Below are 19,544 nucleotides of genomic sequence, written 5' to 3'. Positions count from 1 at the left end.
TAAATATTTCTTATTTGAAATACATATCTAAGCATAGAGCATGGTTATCACTTAATTTTATGCTAAATAAGTCATAAATAAATGTAACTGGCGTTAGAAAATTAGGATAAATGTAGTGATATTGTTTTGTAAAGCTCTTGAAGGCAGTTTCGTTCCAGGAAATTTTTATTCAAAAATCAAATGGTGGTTTATTTTTATCGCGAAGCTATAAGATCAGATGACAACAAAAGTTTATGATGTGGGTAACCAATGTTTGTGTAACCCAAATTATTTTATTTCAAATACTAGCTGTTTTAACACGATTTTATCGAAAAATTATTTTTGATTGTATCATTTAGTCTGTTCAATCATTAACTATTTTAATCCTTATTATATTTACTAACTGTGTTTAACTAGAAGGATATTATGATTAATTAACAAGTAATTGTGTAACACGGAGTTTTGTGATATTTTTGTACATTTTTTTTTGTTTACTATCGTGCGGTACTTCGAATACTGTAAGCATCTGTTTTTGTTAAAACTTTTATCGTCATAAATATGTCTACCTAATTTAACACTGCACTGGAGACTTTTTTGTACGACATACTAGTAACTAAATTGTACTTTTTTGCAAATTCGTAAAAAAAAAATGTTGATTTTAGAAAAAAAATGGGTATCACCAAATTGACAATAAAACAAATCGATAAATGTTTAAAATGTTTATTTTAAAGAAAAATTAATACAATTGGTTAATATTTTAAAAATTTATAGTTTTTCAATATATAGTATCTATCAAAAAATCACCCAAATGCATCCTAGGCTGCCCGGGACAAGTGTCACAAAACTCATAAGTCTCATACCTTTGCCAATTTTTGTCCCTCCGTGAGCAAACCACACAGTCTCTTTGATCCTATACGCAAAACATGTAGTTTGCCATCCAGGCGGACCTCAGTTTAAAAAGTAGACAGCCTACTTGGAATTTGCCGAATGTACTTGTAGGGGTACAAACTGATCTACTACACTTTTCACAAACTTTAAGTGACTAAATGCTAGCAAGGACCTTGAGCAACTAGCGGGACATAATTGTACCTGCGTTGGTACGTATCCCGGCCTTTTATTATTTAAATAACATAGTGGTGACATATAATAGCCAACCGATTTACTGGGGAATTTACCATGTCGACATATTGTCGCTATTCGAGTGCAAAGGGTTAAAGTTGATGGATATAATTTAATCCTATCAGATATCACAAACAATAGAGAAATACTTTGAAAATACGTTTCAACAAATGATATTGTCCTCAATTTATGATTTATTTTATACTAAAATATACTTATATGTGATGTCTCCTTCATTCTACGTGCGAAATATCAAGGGTAGGTACTACAATAATTTGATCGCTTTGGATTGGTTCTCTAATAAAAAGAAGAAAAACTGACAATATTGACAGTAATGGCAGGAAATGTCATGTCAGTCATATGATTTTATTTTTTATTTATTAACTGGAAAGTTATGTGATAATTGTTAACAAGTTTGTATGCTCGCTTATAAATAGAGTTTACACTATTTTGTGTCATACTCTCCTTCCGTGTTACGAATTATTTGAATAATGGATAGTAATGTCAGTTTTTGTTTTATATTTTCATTTTCGGATAGGTACCTTACATAACCTAAATGTTTTGTGTCAATAGTAGATCATGGGGTCGTGTATTCGAACTGATAACAGTGGCTATCCATCATGCGGTGTTTAAGCACCCGTAATAAGTTAATTTATAAATTGAATAGCCTTCGCAATGGCTATTGCAAGCATAGCAGAAATTAATTGGAGGGAGTTTGCTTGTGGTTGGGGTGCAGCATTCTTCAACATAACCATTAGTTATCCTATGAATAAGGTGATAATGCGTCAGGTGAGTTCGTTTAACACCTTATAAATTGTATTTTTTTTAGCTAAAATTGAATCTGAAAACATTCTACAATAGTGATTCTTATCATGTTTATTCAGATTTTTTTGATTGTTGATTCTAAATATATTTTTCATTTATCGTTTTACACATCTAATATTATTCAGTATCTTAGATAAGATAGCAAAAGTTATGAAAAATGTTATGATTTGTTTTCAATTTAGATTATTTTAATATTCACAAGTATTAGTAGAACTTTACTTACTATTTTTTTTACTTTATAAAAGTTACAAAAAATGGCAAATAATTATTAAATTGCCATTTAGTAGCTAACTATAAAAATGCCACCAACTGACGCAAAAAATAAAACATAATTTGGATTAAATGAACCTAGATCCTACAAAGAATATAAAAACTTTTTTTTGTTGAAATGCATAAATTAAAAATTACTTAGATTTTTATTATATTTAAAGGTTAAACAATAGTAGACACTGCTCAATTTGTATTTGGCTATAAAATATTTCTGAGTTGTATTTTGATGGTATTTTTATCGAGATTTCATCATTGCGCTATGGTGCTTGAATTATAAGATGCTAGGATTCCTATTAAAGTCGTCGTGATTGATTCCAAGATATGTTATATTCGTCCATAATAAAAATTATAGCTATGGAAAAAAAAGTCCGCCTCCGTAGTGTAATGGTCAGCACGCTCGGCTACCGTTCTGGAGGTCCCGGGTTCGATTCCCAAGGGGGGTAAAATAAATATAAGTGATTTTTTCACTGTAATATTTATTCAATATTACCCTGGACTGGTACCTGAAGCGGAAGGCTGATCACCTTTCCTTCGTGTGTAAACGATCAAGATAACACTGCGTTTATATGATGCAGTGCCCTATGCACCATTGGGTGCGGATAAGGGGTTTAAATTTTTTTTTTTTTTTAAAGTAGGATTTTGCCGTATATTTTTCTATATCTAATTAATATATTAAGGAAAAAACACATAATTATAATACCTACATACATGTATGTACATGAGTATTATATTCGGGAGTATAAAAAGAGCTTGTGACATTTCATAATCGTATAAACTTTCATAATCAAACCCGTAGATAGAAGCATCTGTAGATTCTGAAACTAGTCATAACAATATACTCAAATGGTAAAAAATAAGTGTTTTACTTATAATTTATGAAAGTTCAACCAAACTTTTATTATAATTTATATTTGAAGCATTAACTTTGTGATTTTCCATTTTATAATTAAAATGTAACTTGATAAAGAAGCGGTTAGCTTCGAAACCAGTAGACATTATAATTAAGTTGTAATAAAATATTCATAGTGATTTTACAACAAAGTCACATTTTAATTATAAACTTTTATTGTTTATATAATTAAAATAGTTTTTATACAATAAGATAATTTTTCTTATTCCAGATGCTGCATGGTGTTAAAACTACCTCGGCATTTCACGAAATAAAAAAAGAGGGTTTATTCTGTTTGTACCGGGGCATTTTGCCGCCATTATGTCAGAAAACGGTGTCAATGTCCCTCATGTTCGGAGTCTACGAAGAATGCCGGAAACCGCTCATGGACACAGACATGAACCCGTTTTTGGCCAAGACGATTGCGGCCATAATAGCGGGAAACGTCGAAGCCATCCTGATGCCATTCGAAAGAATCCAAGCCCTTCTGATCGATCCTGCATACAACGCAAAATTCAAAAACACCAAACACATAACTTATTTCATCGCGAAGAACTACGGGATAAAAGAATTTTACAGGGGGCTTGTTCCTATATTATTTAGGAATGGACCTTCAAACGCGATGTATTTTATAATAAGGGACGAATTGCACAACAGATTACCAAAACGAGAAATCGTACTTTACCAAACTATACAGTCTTTTATCGCCGGGGCGTCTATTGGCGCTTTTCTGAGCACCCTTTACTATCCTCTAAATGTTGTAAAGTTTTCTTTGCAAACTAAGATAGGCGGACCGCATCAAAGTATGTTGGAAGGATTCAAGATCGTTTATAGAGAAAGAGGAAGCAAGTTGAGGAATTTTTATCATGGCGGTTCAATGAACTGCACGAGGGCGTTTTTAAGTTGGGGCATTATTACCGCTGTTTATCCATTGTTACACGATCTTTTATATTAACACATTATTTGCGGGAAACATACGTCTTTTACATACTGTTGGTAGAGAGCAGGAGACGCCTATAAGCGTTCTATTTGCTTACTTTTGGTAGAACGCAAGAGACGCCAAAACATTGCATAGATCAGAGATGGGTTTGGGTACTTGTGATTAGTATACGACCCTAAATAGTATATTAATTTGGGTCTGGGTTAATTAAAACACCGCCCGACAACAATGTGTTAATGCTACGTATTATACCAGAGATATTCTTATTTATTACTTTTCGATAATTTATTAATCAGGTTTCCAGTTTTCATTTAAATCAAACCAGGATATTCTAAGTTCAAATTATGCAACACAATCACTTAAGCACAATGAAAATCCTAGCTAATTTGTTTAAACGTAACTCTCATTAAGATAGTTTGATTCAAGTGGATTTTAATCTGATGCGTATATTGTATAAATAAATGTTAGAAATACATAGTCATGTTCAACACTTTATAATAATCCTTAAATAAATGTTGTATGTATGTTAATATGAAATATAAAATTTTATAGAAAAAGTAAACATAGTTTACACCCCCGCACATTTAAATCTAAACCATTAATTATTGTGTAATTTTTTTCTTCATTTATCTCAAAATAACGAAATTTACAGTTTGATTTTTGACACTTTCTTTCAATTAAAAAAAAGACTGTGAGATGACATATAATATAATTGCCATACAGAAAAATTGCTCTGAAAAATATATGGTGTAAACACAATGTGAGAAAGTTTTTATATTTATCTACTGTATTTTTTTTTTCATTTGTATGGTAACGGTAAGATTTATGTGTGCATATATAACCTGCCTCTTTTTGTGATAAGTTAATTAGCATAGCTATTTATAATAATCTAGGAGTCATTATTAACCTTTTAACCGCGTTAACTTTGTTCCTGAGAGACGCCCGTGCGCGGCGGTATTTTGCCGTTTTTTAAATTACTTTTATCATGTATTTAGTTAAGAAACGATTTATTTTCCTGAACAAAAATGTTCAATGGGATTCATTGTGCCCTTTTGGTACTCTATAGTACACTCACGTCACATTATTCTTGAAATATATCGTAATATAAACAAATAAGATCGTAACATAAATAAATCAAAGCATCGTGTGTCACTCTTACCCACTGGCGATGCGTAGCGTCGAGAGTGAGACAGATATAGGGCATGATTATGGCGCAGACTAATTACCGACTGCAAGAAAAATCAGGGATCTGTTCTTTTATTTATCCTTGTGATGTTACAAATTATTAGTCAGATGTTACAAATTATTAACAGATGTCATAAGGCCAAGGATTGACGTATTATTTTATCTAAAGTTCCACACCATGAAAAAATCCCTCCAAGTTGAACTGAGGTTCGAAACTTGGAGCAAAGTAAAAACACATACGGTTATGTCAGCCGCGTACGGGGAATGTTTTGTGAAAACACATACGGTCATGCGAGCCGCGTGGATCCGGTTAATAGAGTAGCTTCCATTCGTTACGTATTACCTTATTTAGGTATTTCAACCATAAAACAACAAGAAATCACACTAATAACCTTTTAAAAATTGCTTTTGACAGCAAAATGATAAATATATATTTTCCTTATCTTCACACAATACTGCATAGGATCAATCCAAGGCACTACATTGGATTGACTCAGTGTCAACTTTATTTTAAGTGAAAAAATCACTAATATTGTATATTTTGACACCCTGGAAGTCTGTCCCGGGACTTTTATGAGTATGTATTTATAAAATGGGACATTTTTAATTATGTATATATTAATTTTACTAGATGGACCCGCCCACGCATTGCTCTGGTTCAGTCTGGTTAAATGGAAAAGAAATAAAATGGAAAGCACACATTTCTAATGTTTAATTTCACAATGCTCGTGAAGTAATGATTTTTTTTTAATCCATGGAACAACAATGCAAGTGACAGCTGTGTCAAGAAGCACTCTGTCTGCCATAAGCTTCTTTCTTTTTCTTCTCTAACCTTCTATCTTTCACTACTGGATATAGGCCTCTTCCGTATGCTTTCATTTATTTCGGTCTGTTGCTGTTTGCAGCCAGTCTTTACGCCCCACAGCGGCTATGTCGTTGGACCATCTTTTTAAGGTCTCCCGATGCCTCTTTTATTCTCCCAAGGTCTCCATCTCAAAATTTTATGGGTCCATCTTGTGGGGTCTTGTCTTGCAACATGTGCTGCCCATTGCCACTCGAGTTTTGCTACTTGATCCATGATATCCGCTATTCTGGTTCTGTTTCTAATTCCTGTGCAATATTTAGTATTGTGAGTTGCTGTTACGTTCAACAGATGGCACTGTCATTGCAGTCAACTGTTTAAGCTTTAAAAGCTTGTCAAGCTGTTTAACAAAACATGTTTTTACATAAAAACATGGACGTAGTCAAATGCAACATTGTGTTCAAAAATTTAAAAAAAAATAGTAAATAACTTTAGATTTAAGTGAACAAAGGGACATTGACTACCTGCGAAGTTAACATTTTGACTACATAGTGATATGACTACTCCTGAACTTATTTCACCATAAGATAAAGATTAGAGTCTAAAGAAGATGTACTCACTATTTTGTGTTGACACAAAGGTTGGTTGGTTAGGTACTTGCCTTTAAGATGGGGCATATTAAATTATGTTTATTTTAACTTGTAATCTGGATTTTTTTCCAGTCAATCAAATCTACTATAATTCTTTGTAATTTTCCTTACATCTTTGTAAGTATGAATAAACTTAGAGGCCGCGGCTAAAAGTAGTGCAATAATATGAAACTGTTTTTATGTTTTAAAATGTTAATTTATTTTAAGTACTTTATTGAAATTATTCTATGTTTTTACCTATGTGATACAATTATGTACAATATTTATTTGTCACTTTTTAAATTATTTTATTTAATTTTACCATTGTTAAAGGAATTTTTATTCATTGTACATCTAATGTCATTCAAATTGTACAAATTTAATAAATCATATTGTTCGAAGTATTTTATTTATTAAAAATTAAATAAAACCTTTTATGCTTCTTGGCATTTTATCACAGATTAAGAAGAATATGGATGTCTGGGTAACGATCTGTCATATAAGGCTGATTTAAGTGATCACTTTATATGTACACGTGTAACATTCAAGTTTCTACCCATGATTGACAACCATACTACTCATATTTCGGAACATGTATATATCCTTTGATCTTTTAAATTTTTTATCCATTTTTTCACGTGTGACTTCTCGGCACCGTCAATAGTTGAGTTAAGTATGTTTTTTCTGACCACCTTATGTTTCTCTTTTTATACAAGAACGTCTATCAACTGTTTGTTCGTCCCATTGACCAGCATTTTTTAAACTGTGGGTCAATCAATTTTGCAAAAACACAATCGAAAGTTTGTTTTCATTTAAGAAATAAAATGTCAGTAAAAACAAAACCCTTTTGCGGATATTGACTCAAAGGAGACGGGTATGTAGTTAAGGCAAATATAAAAATATTTCAGATTTCTACTCAAATTTTACAGCTAAAATGAAAAATAAAATAACACATTGATAGGCGACATCACATTTATTTTTTAATAAAAAACACTTTTATATAAAATGAAAATTTGAAAAAAAACAATTGCTTTCATAACTCGAATATATCCATAAACTAAAAATTATCAATTGATCTGCTAGTTAAATATTATAAGTTAAACCAAATACTTTAACCGTCTGCACTCAAATGTTTTTCGGCACGCGCTTACTGCCAATTCAATCAAATTCTAAGAATTATTACTCTGTTATTGTACTTCTATGATTCTGGTTTAATTATATTGAAAAGTAAATAACCAATATATTTAATTACAACATTTTGAGTGTGTCTAAATACTTGTTCACAAAATCTGGATTATCTCCAATTACAGGAGTTATTTTCATATTATTTTTTTGACATCTCATCAAAGATGAAGAAGAATATGGAAGTCTTGGCATTTACGGGGCTGACGACCGTCATAGGCTGGTTTAAGTGATCACTTTACACACGTGTAACATTCACCAATTCTACCCATTATTGACAACCACACTACTCAAATTCTTGGAAGTTCTATATATATATATATGAACCAATTTAGAAACCTTGTTCTTGAATCACTAGAACTTCCCATAGAGACATCTATTGGTGAGATGTAAAGAAGCTTTTTATCAAGCAGAAACTCTTATATTAGTATGTGAGATCCGAATCCTGGATTATAATCACACACATGAGAAACGCCAGAAAATACCATTTTCATTTTTATTATTAAGCTTATAATTTGACCAGATAATTTATTTACAACATTTTGAGTGTGTCCAAATACTTGTTCACAAAATCTGGATTATCTCCAATTACAGGAGTTATTTTCATATTATTATTATTTTATTTTTTTTACACACGTGTAACATAGATGTCTAGTGAAGTTCTAGTGATTCAAGAACAAGGTTTCTAAATTGGTTCATATATATATAGAACTTCCAAGAATTTGAGTAGTGTGGTTGTCAATAATGGGTAGAATCGGTGAATATTACACGTGTGTAAAGTGATCACTTAAACCAGCCTATGACGGTCGTCAGCCCCGTAAATGCCCAGACTTCCATATTCTTCTTCATCTTTGATGAGATGTCAAAAAAATAATATATTTAATAATATTTAGTACACAGATTTTATTTTATTGGCGACATTCGAGTAGTTCGGAAAACTCTGCTAGGCTCTCCAGTAGTGCCAAGGGTAAATATATTAATATGCTCGTACGTGATATCTATGAACGGAGCACACCAGTACAAAAGTGGATAAGGGAGCGTATTAACACATTTCGGATGGACGTTTTTTCGTGACTCGTGACGGGATTCGATAATTGTGAACATATATAGTTAAGACCTTAACAAAGAGATTGGTACATAATATTAATATTAAAACATTGGATAATTCCTTATTTTCTGACATTGAAATGAGGCCAGCGCAGGAGGTAAAAATACCCTTCCTATCCTCAGTGTGTTAACATCTCAAAGTATTTGGTTACAGTGATATATTTATCATTCATAATAGTATGAAAGTGGTAGACTATAGCTCATATATCAAAATCGTTAGCAAGATTGTAATCAATGAAGAGGAAATAATGGCAAGTCAGATTTGTACTTCATGTAAGGAAGTTATAAAAATTAACTTATAAAATTAAATTTACTTTTAAACTTTCTTTAATCTTATTTTTAAAAAAAACATAATATTAAATCATACCAACAAAATAAATGAAGAGAATAAAAATTATGTTTAAAATAGTCCTTAAAATATAAATGGTGGGGGAATATATGTGTATATTGACTAGTCAATAATTATTGAAATATCTTGTAAAATATTTTGTTTTAAACATGACATTAATTGAATTAATGTATTTTAAATCGACCAACTTTTTTACTTATGACTTACGTTGTTTTATGGTAGAATAATATAGTTTAACTATTTTTATTTCACTACACCATCAGATTTTCAACAGAGGACATTACGACCCTTCCAGTGGGCGCTGGAGCGGTCTACTAAGCGGTATTGTAGGCCCTAGGATGTATTATGAAGAGCCAGGAAGTGAACAATATATTTGTATTCCTCGCCCCTCTATGCAAGGATGAGAATTTCTGGCCGGGCAGCGCTAGACCAAGAAAGGTTGGAAACCTGTAGACTACACTATAAAAGAAAATTACAGTTAAAATATGTATGTAAATAAAAATATATTTAGCCAGACTCTTGATTTAATACTTTATAGGAATATTATTTTTTGACATCTCAACATAGATGAGGAAGAATACAGAAGTCTGTGCATTTACGGGGAAAATAACTCCTATAATTGGAGATAATTTTTGTGAACAAGTATTTGGGCACACTCAAAATATTGTTAACTTTATAGGAAAGCTGTAAAAACAGAAAATTTCTATATTTAGTATGCAGTACTTCTCACAAACATTGAGACTTCACTATTAAATTAGTCATTAGTATTAGTTATCCTTTTACAAACATAATTAATTCCTGGAAGAGAGAAATTCAGTCATAGATTTTTATATAAAACTAACTTCTTTTCTTTCAATCCATATCTTATCTTGTGTCATTTTTTCTTGGGTCTAAAACCACCGCACAGCAACACCCTAAAACTATTTTTTATGATTTTTTAGTCCTAATTTTTAGCAAATAATTGGAAAAATAGAATGACAATTTTTTAATAAAATGTTTTTACAATGTAACAATGTACAATGTACAATTAGAATTATAATTTAACAATGTAATGCAACCAGTAAATGAATTTTTACTTTTTTAAATTAATAAAGAAATGACGCGCTTGTTTTACACATTTTGGTTACTAAAATTATTGATTACCTCTCACTGTACTATACTTATTCATTTTTTCTCACACAAATTCTACTATTGTAAAGATTACTATCATAAAAGAAAAGAAAATGTGTGAAAAATTAAAGTATTGAAGAAACTCAAGGAATTGTAATAATTTTAAACCAGAAAATAGTTTTTAGCAAAACTAAAAATATTGGGGAGGAGATGTAAAATAGGAAACGGTGAAATTAAAATTAATTTTAAAAGACAAGTGAGAAAAATTAATTCCGATTATGAAATTACAATCTATATGAATACAAATTCTCTAAAGAAATTCATTCGTACACCAAATTATGAATTGGAAAAATGACAATGACCTAATATATGAAATATATCGCTCACTCCTTTCAAGAACGTCATAAATCAAAAATCGACAATTTTCAGTGGTGCATGTTTTCGGAATGCCCAGAAAATGTACTATATCCCAGCGAAAGAAGCATAATTTTAACGTAATATTTACCCGCTACAGGGCAAATTGTGTTGTTTTTGCATTTTGAAGAAAAGGTATTGTTTGATTATTTTTTAAAATATAATAAATATTTTTCAAATAGAGAAAAAACCTTCAGGTTTTACCTAAAAAGATCTGTTGCACAGTAAAAAGTTCAATAAGTGGCTTGATATTTATTTTTAATACATTGTATTATATTTTTAAACTTTAAAAATGTTCTCCTGAAAAATCAAGTTTTTTGATTAATGACGTTCTTGAAAGGAGTGAGCGATATGCGGTATGGGATGTACATTCTTTTATTCTCATTCATGATATTCTTAATTAATAAATTTGTACTAGCGGTACCATTCTGCATTATAAACACTTATATGTTAATAGAATATAAAAATATTAATTTGTGCTTCATAAACATAAATGTATCAACGTGTGTATGCATAGCAGCTCCAATAATAAATGAATTTTAACACATTGGCTACGGTGAACTTTGTTAAAGAAATGTAATTTGACACGGGCGATATTTGATCTCATCAAAAGAATGATGACAGAAAAAGATCGATAATATTTCTGTTTTACAGTGACATCTATTCACTTCACAGCAAAGCAAACATGTCAAGAAATTAAACATTTAAGATGTGTTTTATTTGTAAATGAAGTTGAAGGTGACTGAAATGCACAAATACGCAGTGGCGTGTACAGAGAGTTAATTAGGGTAGGTAGTAAGGTAATCTTTTTCTTCAAACCCTTATCCGCACCCAATGGTGCATAGGGCACTGTATCATATAAACATAGTGTTATCTTGATCATTAACACATGAAAGAAAGGTGATCATGAACACATGAAAGAAAGCCCTCCGCTTCAGGTACCAGTCCAGGGTAATATTAAATATAAGTGAAAAAATCACTTATATTTATTTGAAACCGAACCAGGGACCTCCAGAACGGTAGCCGAGCGTGCTGCCTATTACACTACAGAGGCAGACAGAAGGTAAGCAAGGTACTATTTACTTGGGTAGGCAGTAGAGGTAGGTAGTAAAGTAAACTGGTACTACTTAGTAAGGTACGGTAGGTACTAGTTGCGTTTTTATATATCACGCGGGAAAGTTAGGATAGGCACTGCTTTTCTGCCAATATGGAATGCACATCTCTGCAAATACCGCCGCAACATAACGTTTCTGAAACGCACAATCATGTGCACGCCGTAAACAATGTGTTAAGATTCAAATCGAGTTTAGTTAAATTATTTTCCGCAGCAAGTTGAAACGTCTCTGTCTTTTCTCGCCCGGATGGAGTTGAGGACGACCACGTATATCCAGGCGAAGCACATGAACCACGCGGCCACTATGGCCAGCTGAAGAGACAGGCCGGTGTTGATGAAGTCTCCTCTGTGCTTGTCCAGCACGTCGGGCTGCAGGTAGTCCATGAAGTCGTATATGGCCTGGCAATTCAGGCGGGAATGAATCGCTCTCACCTGGCTTCCCGTAGCACGAAGGGACTGGAAACAAGAAACACATAACTTACCACATGACTTACACAATAACTGAAGATAAAATATAACTTACACAATAACTGGTCAAATTATAAGCTACATAAAAAAAAATTAACTGTGTTTTTAGGCGGGGCTCAAGTATGTGAATTTAATCTTTAAGATTCGGACCTGACATACAAATAAAAAGAGTCTTTGCTTAATAAAAGCTTTCCCTATTCCAATAAACATGTCAGCAGTGAACTGTGGATATTTGTAATTTTGACACAAAATAAAACCTAGAGATGGTAAGTTTTATTTTTTTAATTATTTTTACGTAACTTATATCTTCATAATTCGTAGATATCGTGAAAAAAAACATGTTAAAAGAACCCACTCCACAGAGAAAGTCAGACACCAATTATCATACTCCCCAAAAGGTTAACAATGTAAAATTTTTAATTTACCTTAATCAATTCGGCTCGGTATTGATTGCATGTCTTATAGTAGCCATCTGTTAATACCGCCGCGATGGCAAGAGTATAAATGACGAGGATTGATCCGATGACTGAAACAGGTATCCAGCAATATGAGACCGGATCCGTGCCTCTGTCCTGGACTTCGGCTCTCGCTGTCATCACAATAACTTCACCCTCCCTGAAATAGTTTGCAAATCATATTGATGAATATTCTAGAACACTTTAAGAGTCGCAAATTCATTTAAAAAATGTGATATTGTGGGTATACAGGCAAAAAACGTTAATTCTAAAATTCCTGTTTGAAGAATCACTGTTTTTTTTTCTTCTTTATTTTAAATTATTTTGCATTCTACAAACATACATAATTTCAAATACAAAAAATATGAATAAAATATAAATACAAAAAACAATCCCACAAAGGCAAATAATATAATTTAGGTCATAGTAAAGGACACTGGCAAGAATACAATAGATATAAGAAGTAGAACTAGAATTAATATCTTAATATAAAATACAAAATACTTGACTATCAGAAAACAAAAATGAAAAATAAAATAAAAACATTTATTTAAAGCATTTATTTAGCCTGAATAAAATACTCGCTTTAAACTTGGAGTTGAATTTACTTAAAACCACATGAATGACATTTCAAACTACTATGTGTATTTTGCCAGTTTATAAAACGTTGAAAACTTTCTATAATATGCATCATTAAGGCAAAATTTGATATTTTCGAGTTTATTATATACTATTATTGCCAGTACACACACCCAAGATATGATAAATACAATATATTTATATATTATTAATATATTCAACCATATCCGCTCCCTATGTGGTCCATATTCTTCTTCTTCTTCTAACCCTTATCCGCACCTAATGGTGCATAGGGTACTGCATAGTATTGACGCAGCGCTTTCTTGATTGTTACTTACATGATGGCAAGGTGATCACTTTTGCGGTTCAGGGACCAGTCCAGGGTAATATCAAATAAATATTAAAGTGTAAAATCGATCAAATTTATTTTCTCCCTTTCCCCGGGGGATCGAACCCGGGACCTCCAGCACGATGGCTAAACACTATAACCAATACACCAGTGCTCCTCAACCGGCATGCTGTGAGCTGGATACAGGTGTGCTGCGGTGAAATTCAATGTATTTGACACTTTACAATTTTTCATTATGTATTTAATACACATTGTAGCAAAGAATAATTATGATAACTAAATAATTTTTAAATTATCTATATATTTCGCCTTTATATTTTTGTGTCCTTTTGCCGCAGATGTCTGTCCGCCTCCGTAGTGTAATGGTCAGCACGCTCGGCTACCGTTCTGGAGGTCCCGGGTTCGATTCCCAAAAGGGTCAAATAAATATTAGTGATTTTTTCACTGTAATATTTATTCAATATTACCCTGGACTAGTACCTGAAGCGGAGGGCTGATCACCTTTCCTTCATATGTAAACGATCAAGATAACACTGTGTTTATATGACGCAGTGCCCTATGCACCATTGGGGTGCAGATATGGGTTTTATTATTTATTTGCCGCAGATTCTAGGAAAAAAATTTTGTGTGTCGTAGGTGATAAAAGGTTTCGGAGCACTGCATTTCACCACGGAGGCAAACAAACCAAAGAGTTGAATAAATAGTACCAATCTAACAATCAGCTTACCTTTTTTCAATAGTTGTTGAATTATCACCCTCGTATTGTCCAATATTGTTTATGCAGACTCTCAAGATATGGAATCCGGCCATGACCAATGCGATACCGATGATGGGAATTGTCCCATAGACGACGAACCCACACGAGGAGACGTGTCCGCCGGTGAAATAGGTGAACGCGGTGATCCCGTACAGGATGCATCCGCAGTTCTCATCGGGGCACACGTCTAGAACATGTTTCCAATGGTTCCACGCCACTGCAGTGCACACTGTTGTTATAATTCCGAGTATCACAATTATACTGTATACTGATGATAGTTTCCTCTCCGTTCTGTATTGATCCATAGTTAGATACCTCTGCAAAAAAAATGCTCAGTAAATTTGGAGAGTGTTAAGAAAAAATACAGCAATATTTTTTATATTAAAAGCGGGGTTTTTTTTTTAAACAAAAAGGTCCCGGAGCTCACTTCATGTCAAGCTAAAAAAAAAAAAAAATTACAACATTTTGAATAATCCAGATTTTGTGAACAAGTATTTGGACACACTCAAAATGTTGTAAATAAATTATCTGGCCAAATTATAAGCTTAAATAATAAAAATTAAAATGATATTTTCTGGCATTTCTCACGTGTGTTGTTATAATCCAGGATTCGGACCCTACATACTAATAAAAGAGTTTCTGTTCAATAAAAAGCTTCTTTTCATCTCACCAATAGATGTCTCTAGTGAAGTTCTAGTGATTCAAGAACAATGTTTCAAAATTGGTTCATATATATATATAGAACTTCCAAGAATTTGAGTAGTGTGGTTGTCAATCATGGGTAGAATTGGTGAATGTTACACGTGTGTAAAGTGATCATTTAAACCAGCCTATGACGGTCGTCAGCCCCTTAAATGCCCAGACTTCCATATTCTTCTTCATGTTTGATGGGATGTCAAAAAATAAAAATAAATAGTTCATTACAGTACCATTTATAATTTTGATAAATTAAAAGAATATACATTGTAATAACGTAAGCGCAAACATTGTTTCGTCCAATTAATTTTTTAATTTAAAAAACAACATCAGTGAAAAAAGGTGCCAGAATGCCTATTCCATCGCGTAATATGTAAAAAAAAAAACCCTGATTAAAAGCATGTTAACTTTGTGGTATGGTAATATAACACTCTCCTTATCATTCAATTTGTGTAATACTACATTTAAGTGGTATTACAATATAATACCACTATATTATATTATAAAGTGAATGGTGAATGATAAGGAGAGTGTTAGGAAATGTATGGATTAATATACCATTTAAGTCTCAAAATTCTAATTATGTGTTTTGATGTTAAATTTAGCTGAGAAAACTTTTTCCCTATTATAGTTTGTCAGTCTATTCTACAGGATGGGATTATTGGAAGCCCATGTTGATAAATAAATTGTATTTATAAACATTTAAAAATATTTTTAAACATTATGTTGCTATGTTCGAAAAAAACTTTTTTTCCTCTATTGATTTTGCATTGTAACTATTTCAGTCCGATGTTTTTGAGCATATCGCTCACTCCTTTCAAGAACGTCATAAATCAAAAAACTTGATTTTTCAGGAGAATGTTTTTAAAGTTTAAAAATATAATACTATGTATTAAAAATAAATATCAAACCACTTATTGAAGTTTTTCTGTGCAACAGATCTTTTTAGGTAAAACCTGAATGTTTTTTCTCCATTTGAAAAATATTTAGTACATTTAAAAAAGTAATTAAACAATACCTTTTCTTCAAAATGCAAAAACAACACTTTCTGCCCTGTACCGGGTAAATATTGACTTAAAAATATGCCTCTTTTACTGGGATACAGTACATTTTCTAGGCATTCCGACCACATGCACAACTGAAAATTGACGATTTTTGATGTATGACGTTCTTGAAAGGAGTGAGCGATATGTCAAGTTTTTAAAATATCTATTTCAATAATTTATGCAAATATTTACTTTAAAAAAAGGTGCGACTAGAGTATCGAGATAAGAATAATATTTTTTTATAATCGAAAAGAAAACTGATAAAAATTATATTTATTAGGTAGATAATATATGTAAGGGGTTATGTAATTCTGTAAAAAAAGGGTTTTATTCCCAAATTCTACGAGAAAACGAATGAAAAAATGACAGAATAAAACAAAATTTTATTAGTTGTTAAATTTTATGTTTCATAATTGTTTATCTTAAATAAAAGAAAAATTTCACCATAATTTCCTAAAAAATAACGCAAAGCCTTCGTCGCTTGTTCCAAACTTTTCGCGAGAAAATGAACGACAAAAAATAACAAAATAAACCAAAATTTAATTAGTTAAATTTTATGTTTTAAAATTGTTTTCGTCAAATAAAAGAAAAACGTTGCCACACTAATTTATTATATTATTTTCCTGAAAAAATAATGCAAAGCCTTCGTTGCTAGTACTTTTAAAATCACGAGAGGCGGAATTTATTAGTTCCAAAAAAACACCTACGTAAAAAGTTTTACTAAGGAAATACTTATATTTCTTAAAATCAATAAGACACGTGTATGCATTCCGCATCATTTTCAAACAACGTATACTTAATTAAATTTTGTTTTGAACCATTTGTAATAATTTATGAATGAGAAAATGTTAATAAAAGTACATTAAAATAAAGTATAATAAAAATATTAAATGTCATTTAGTTTAAAATAACACTGGCTCAAAATTGTGAATTTTTACGTCGCCATATTGAATGTTGAAAGTAACATCTTAGGAAAGTACCTATGCATATACATTAGAAATTCTACGTTCATTATTCATAGCCCTTTCTCTGAATCATATCGCCATTTTCCCACAATTATTTACGAGTCCCCTGTTCGTGAAAGACCCCACCCAAGATAATTAAAAAATCAACATAATTGGTACCTTTTCAGAAATTAAAAGTAAGCACTATAGATATTGCGTGTCTGTAAAAATGGAATATAATAATCATTTGTTTTTTTCCACTATTTGTAAACAAAAATGTAAACGACTTAACGTTTCTTTCAACCTTTTCTTTTATTTAAAAGTATATATTTATGCTCTTATTATAAATACCAATATTTCAATGCAATGGTATTTTTATGGACCTAAACAGCCCGTTATTAAAATAAGGTTTCAAATAATGGTAAAGTGAGTTCAAACCCTGAAATAAACTAAAGAGACACTAACCACGGGATCAAAAACCGACTTGAGTAATTTTACTTTACCTTTGTATCGTAAATTATCTACCATGATTCAACCAATAAACAAATGAGTTTAATTTTGATAGAGGTATTGCGGCTGGAATTACAATGAAAATGTGCGTAGTAGAAATGGTTTTAACATTGCTTCTGGATTTTTATTTCTGACAATTATATCATTTACGGTACCAATATTATAAAGAAGTTGATAATACCATAAAGAAAATAAATTACTTTTTTATGGGAAAATTACAGGTTCCTACTATATTTACGAAGTTAACTGCGTTAATTTTCGCGCGTAAGCCCTGCCTTTCTCAACATTCGAAAATCAACATTCGAATACCGAATAACGAGATTCCATTTCTTCGTGTAGAAAATCTAGGTAAATTTGAACTCTTGGGTAACAATGAACAAAACCAAAGTATTTCGTTTGAAAGTTATAATGAATAGCTGGTGCGGTAAGGTAGATATAAATATACATTTCATTTAAATTTAATAAAGCACTATCCTTTCATACAAAAAACACATTTGTATTGAAAAAAAGTTTTTTCTCACCAGTCGAATAAAATAATCAAATGTCACTCCTAGGAATACGAATCTACGATGAAACCCCCAACATATTTATAACTTTTATAACGATTTTAGCTTGAATTACACGTTGATTTCTTTTCAAATGCTGAATTAGAACTGAATCAGAAAAAAAGCATTGTAAGCTGAATCAAATAATTACATTTATTACATTTTGACCCAATTTCAGTAGAAATTTAGACTAAATCAAACGAAAATTAAGTGCGACCTTAAATTTCTCCTCGCCCATAGTTTTTGCGCCAATGATTTACTAACAATAACAACACCGACTATTTTTTGATGTTGTGTGTAGTTATGTTGTTGTTTTTTTTAATATTCGTAAAGATGTTTCAATAATGGGAGCTTGACCTAGAAAAACGTACCCAAAAAGAAAACGCCTGTTTTAGTCAGAATTTAAAACAAAAAGCATTCTACTAGTACACTTGTATTTACCGTTATATCAAACATTTTGGCGCGTAAACTTTATCATACTGAGTATCTAGGAAACGAGATATCATTCATAGATAGGTAGGTATGACACACTAGCTAAACATGTTTCATCGATAAAGATATTTGGAATTAAGAGACAAAATGCAGTAAAAAATCTTCAAAAATTTGCAGCGTCTCAAAAAACGCGACAAATTGAAGATATTCCAACAGATATTCCAATTTTTCATAATATTCTTACCTAATTCTTCACCTGTTTGTTTTCAAACGCTTTTGATGCATTTATCTATAAAGATACCCGGTATTTTACCCAAAAAAAATATACTTACTCAAATAAAATCTGGTGAAATTCGCAGCGTGTCCAATCACTCGAATAATAAATGCGTCCAAACGGAGATAACGCCACAGTTTCTTGCAAGATTCTCACCGGTTTCTCGTAGGTGGGAAGTTTTCAAACATTATTTTCACAGTTTTATCTGAGTTTTCACACATATATACGCACTTTTTGTGTTGGGCGGACGCACTTAGTTATGACTGCAGCTAGCGTTATTGTTTGCGCGTAATATAGTGCGGACGCTCGTGGCTCGCTCGTATTATTGTAAACAAAACTGGCGCAGCGTTGCGTGACTGGCGAAACGAAGAAGTAGAGGTAGAGAATTTCCCCCCTCTGCTTCTTAACCGGTTGGCCAATAGCGCTGAAGACGAGATAGGGTAACCAGCCGATAAGCTAAACACATACAACTACCTATTGTTTTACATTGTAGAAAGGATCAAGAATGAGGCCATGAAAAATGCGAATTATTTGAACAAATAAAAAAAAACTTAAACTGCTATAACTTTACGTGC

General features: G+C 31.7%; 2 protein-coding genes across 6 annotated transcripts; one reads left to right on the top strand and one right to left on the bottom strand.

The window, feature by feature from the left end:
* The first annotated feature begins 1,418 nt into the window (after window positions 1-1,418).
* Window positions 1,419-9,679, top strand: LOC148307650 (mitochondrial nicotinamide adenine dinucleotide transporter SLC25A51). Of its 2 annotated transcripts, none has more exons than XM_088263143.1 (3): window positions 1,419-1,887; window positions 3,315-7,306; window positions 9,540-9,679. In XM_088263143.1, the coding sequence occupies exons 1-2, from the start codon at window positions 1,774-1,776 to the stop codon at window positions 4,035-4,037; spliced, it is 837 nt and encodes a 278-aa protein (XP_088119269.1). In that variant the 5' UTR covers window positions 1,419-1,773; the 3' UTR covers window positions 4,038-7,306; window positions 9,540-9,679. The 2 variants fall into 2 exon arrangements, with proteins under 2 accessions (XP_088119269.1, XP_088119270.1); XM_088263144.1 differs by having other exon boundaries at window positions 3,315-7,311; window positions 9,540-9,664.
* Window positions 7,593-19,375, bottom strand: LOC148307649 (uncharacterized). Of its 4 annotated transcripts, none has more exons than XR_015837813.1 (6): window positions 19,028-19,375; window positions 14,493-14,839; window positions 12,808-12,997; window positions 11,220-12,370; window positions 8,717-8,818; window positions 7,593-7,906 (listed from the first exon to the last, which is right to left on the bottom strand). XR_015837813.1 is itself a non-coding variant. In XM_088263145.1 (4 exons), the coding sequence occupies exons 2-4, from the start codon at window positions 14,825-14,827 to the stop codon at window positions 12,116-12,118; spliced, it is 780 nt and encodes a 259-aa protein (XP_088119271.1). In that variant the 5' UTR covers window positions 14,828-14,839; window positions 19,028-19,375; the 3' UTR covers window positions 7,593-12,115. The 4 variants fall into 4 exon arrangements, 1 of the variants encoding a protein (XP_088119271.1); XR_015837814.1 differs by having other exon boundaries at window positions 11,993-12,370; XR_015837812.1 differs by having other exon boundaries at window positions 8,717-12,370.
* Between the last annotated feature and the right edge of the window lie 169 nt (window positions 19,376-19,544).

This window comes from Brachycentrus maculatus, unplaced genomic scaffold, assembly GCF_059751285.1.
Source record: "Brachycentrus maculatus isolate JH-2025_06_01 unplaced genomic scaffold, ASM5975128v1 h1tg000196l, whole genome shotgun sequence".
In the NCBI taxonomy this organism is placed as follows: Eukaryota; Metazoa; Arthropoda; class Insecta; order Trichoptera; family Brachycentridae; genus Brachycentrus; species Brachycentrus maculatus.
This window is presented reverse-complemented; position numbering and strand designations above follow the sequence as displayed.

What these genes read in the sequence shown, in the direction of transcription:
- LOC148307649 (XM_088263145.1), bottom strand. Translation starts at nt 14,827, where the DNA reads ATGGATCAATACAGAACGGAGAGGAAACTATCATCAGTATACAGTATA. An exon ending in TCAACAACTATTGAAAAAAG is followed by an intron (nt 12,998 to 14,492) that starts GTAAGCTGATTG and finishes AAACTATTTCAG; the next exon opens with GGAGGGTGAAGTTATTGTGA. An exon ending in ACCGAGCCGAATTGATTAAG is followed by an intron (nt 12,371 to 12,807) that starts GTAAATTAAAAA and finishes TCTTGTTTCCAG; the next exon opens with TCCCTTCGTGCTACGGGAAG.
- LOC148307650 (XM_088263143.1), top strand. Translation starts at nt 1,774, where the DNA reads ATGGCTATTGCAAGCATAGCAGAAATTAATTGGAGGGAGTTTGCTTGT. An exon ending in ATAAGGTGATAATGCGTCAG is followed by an intron (nt 1,888 to 3,314) that starts GTGAGTTCGTTT and finishes TTCTTATTCCAG; the next exon opens with ATGCTGCATGGTGTTAAAAC.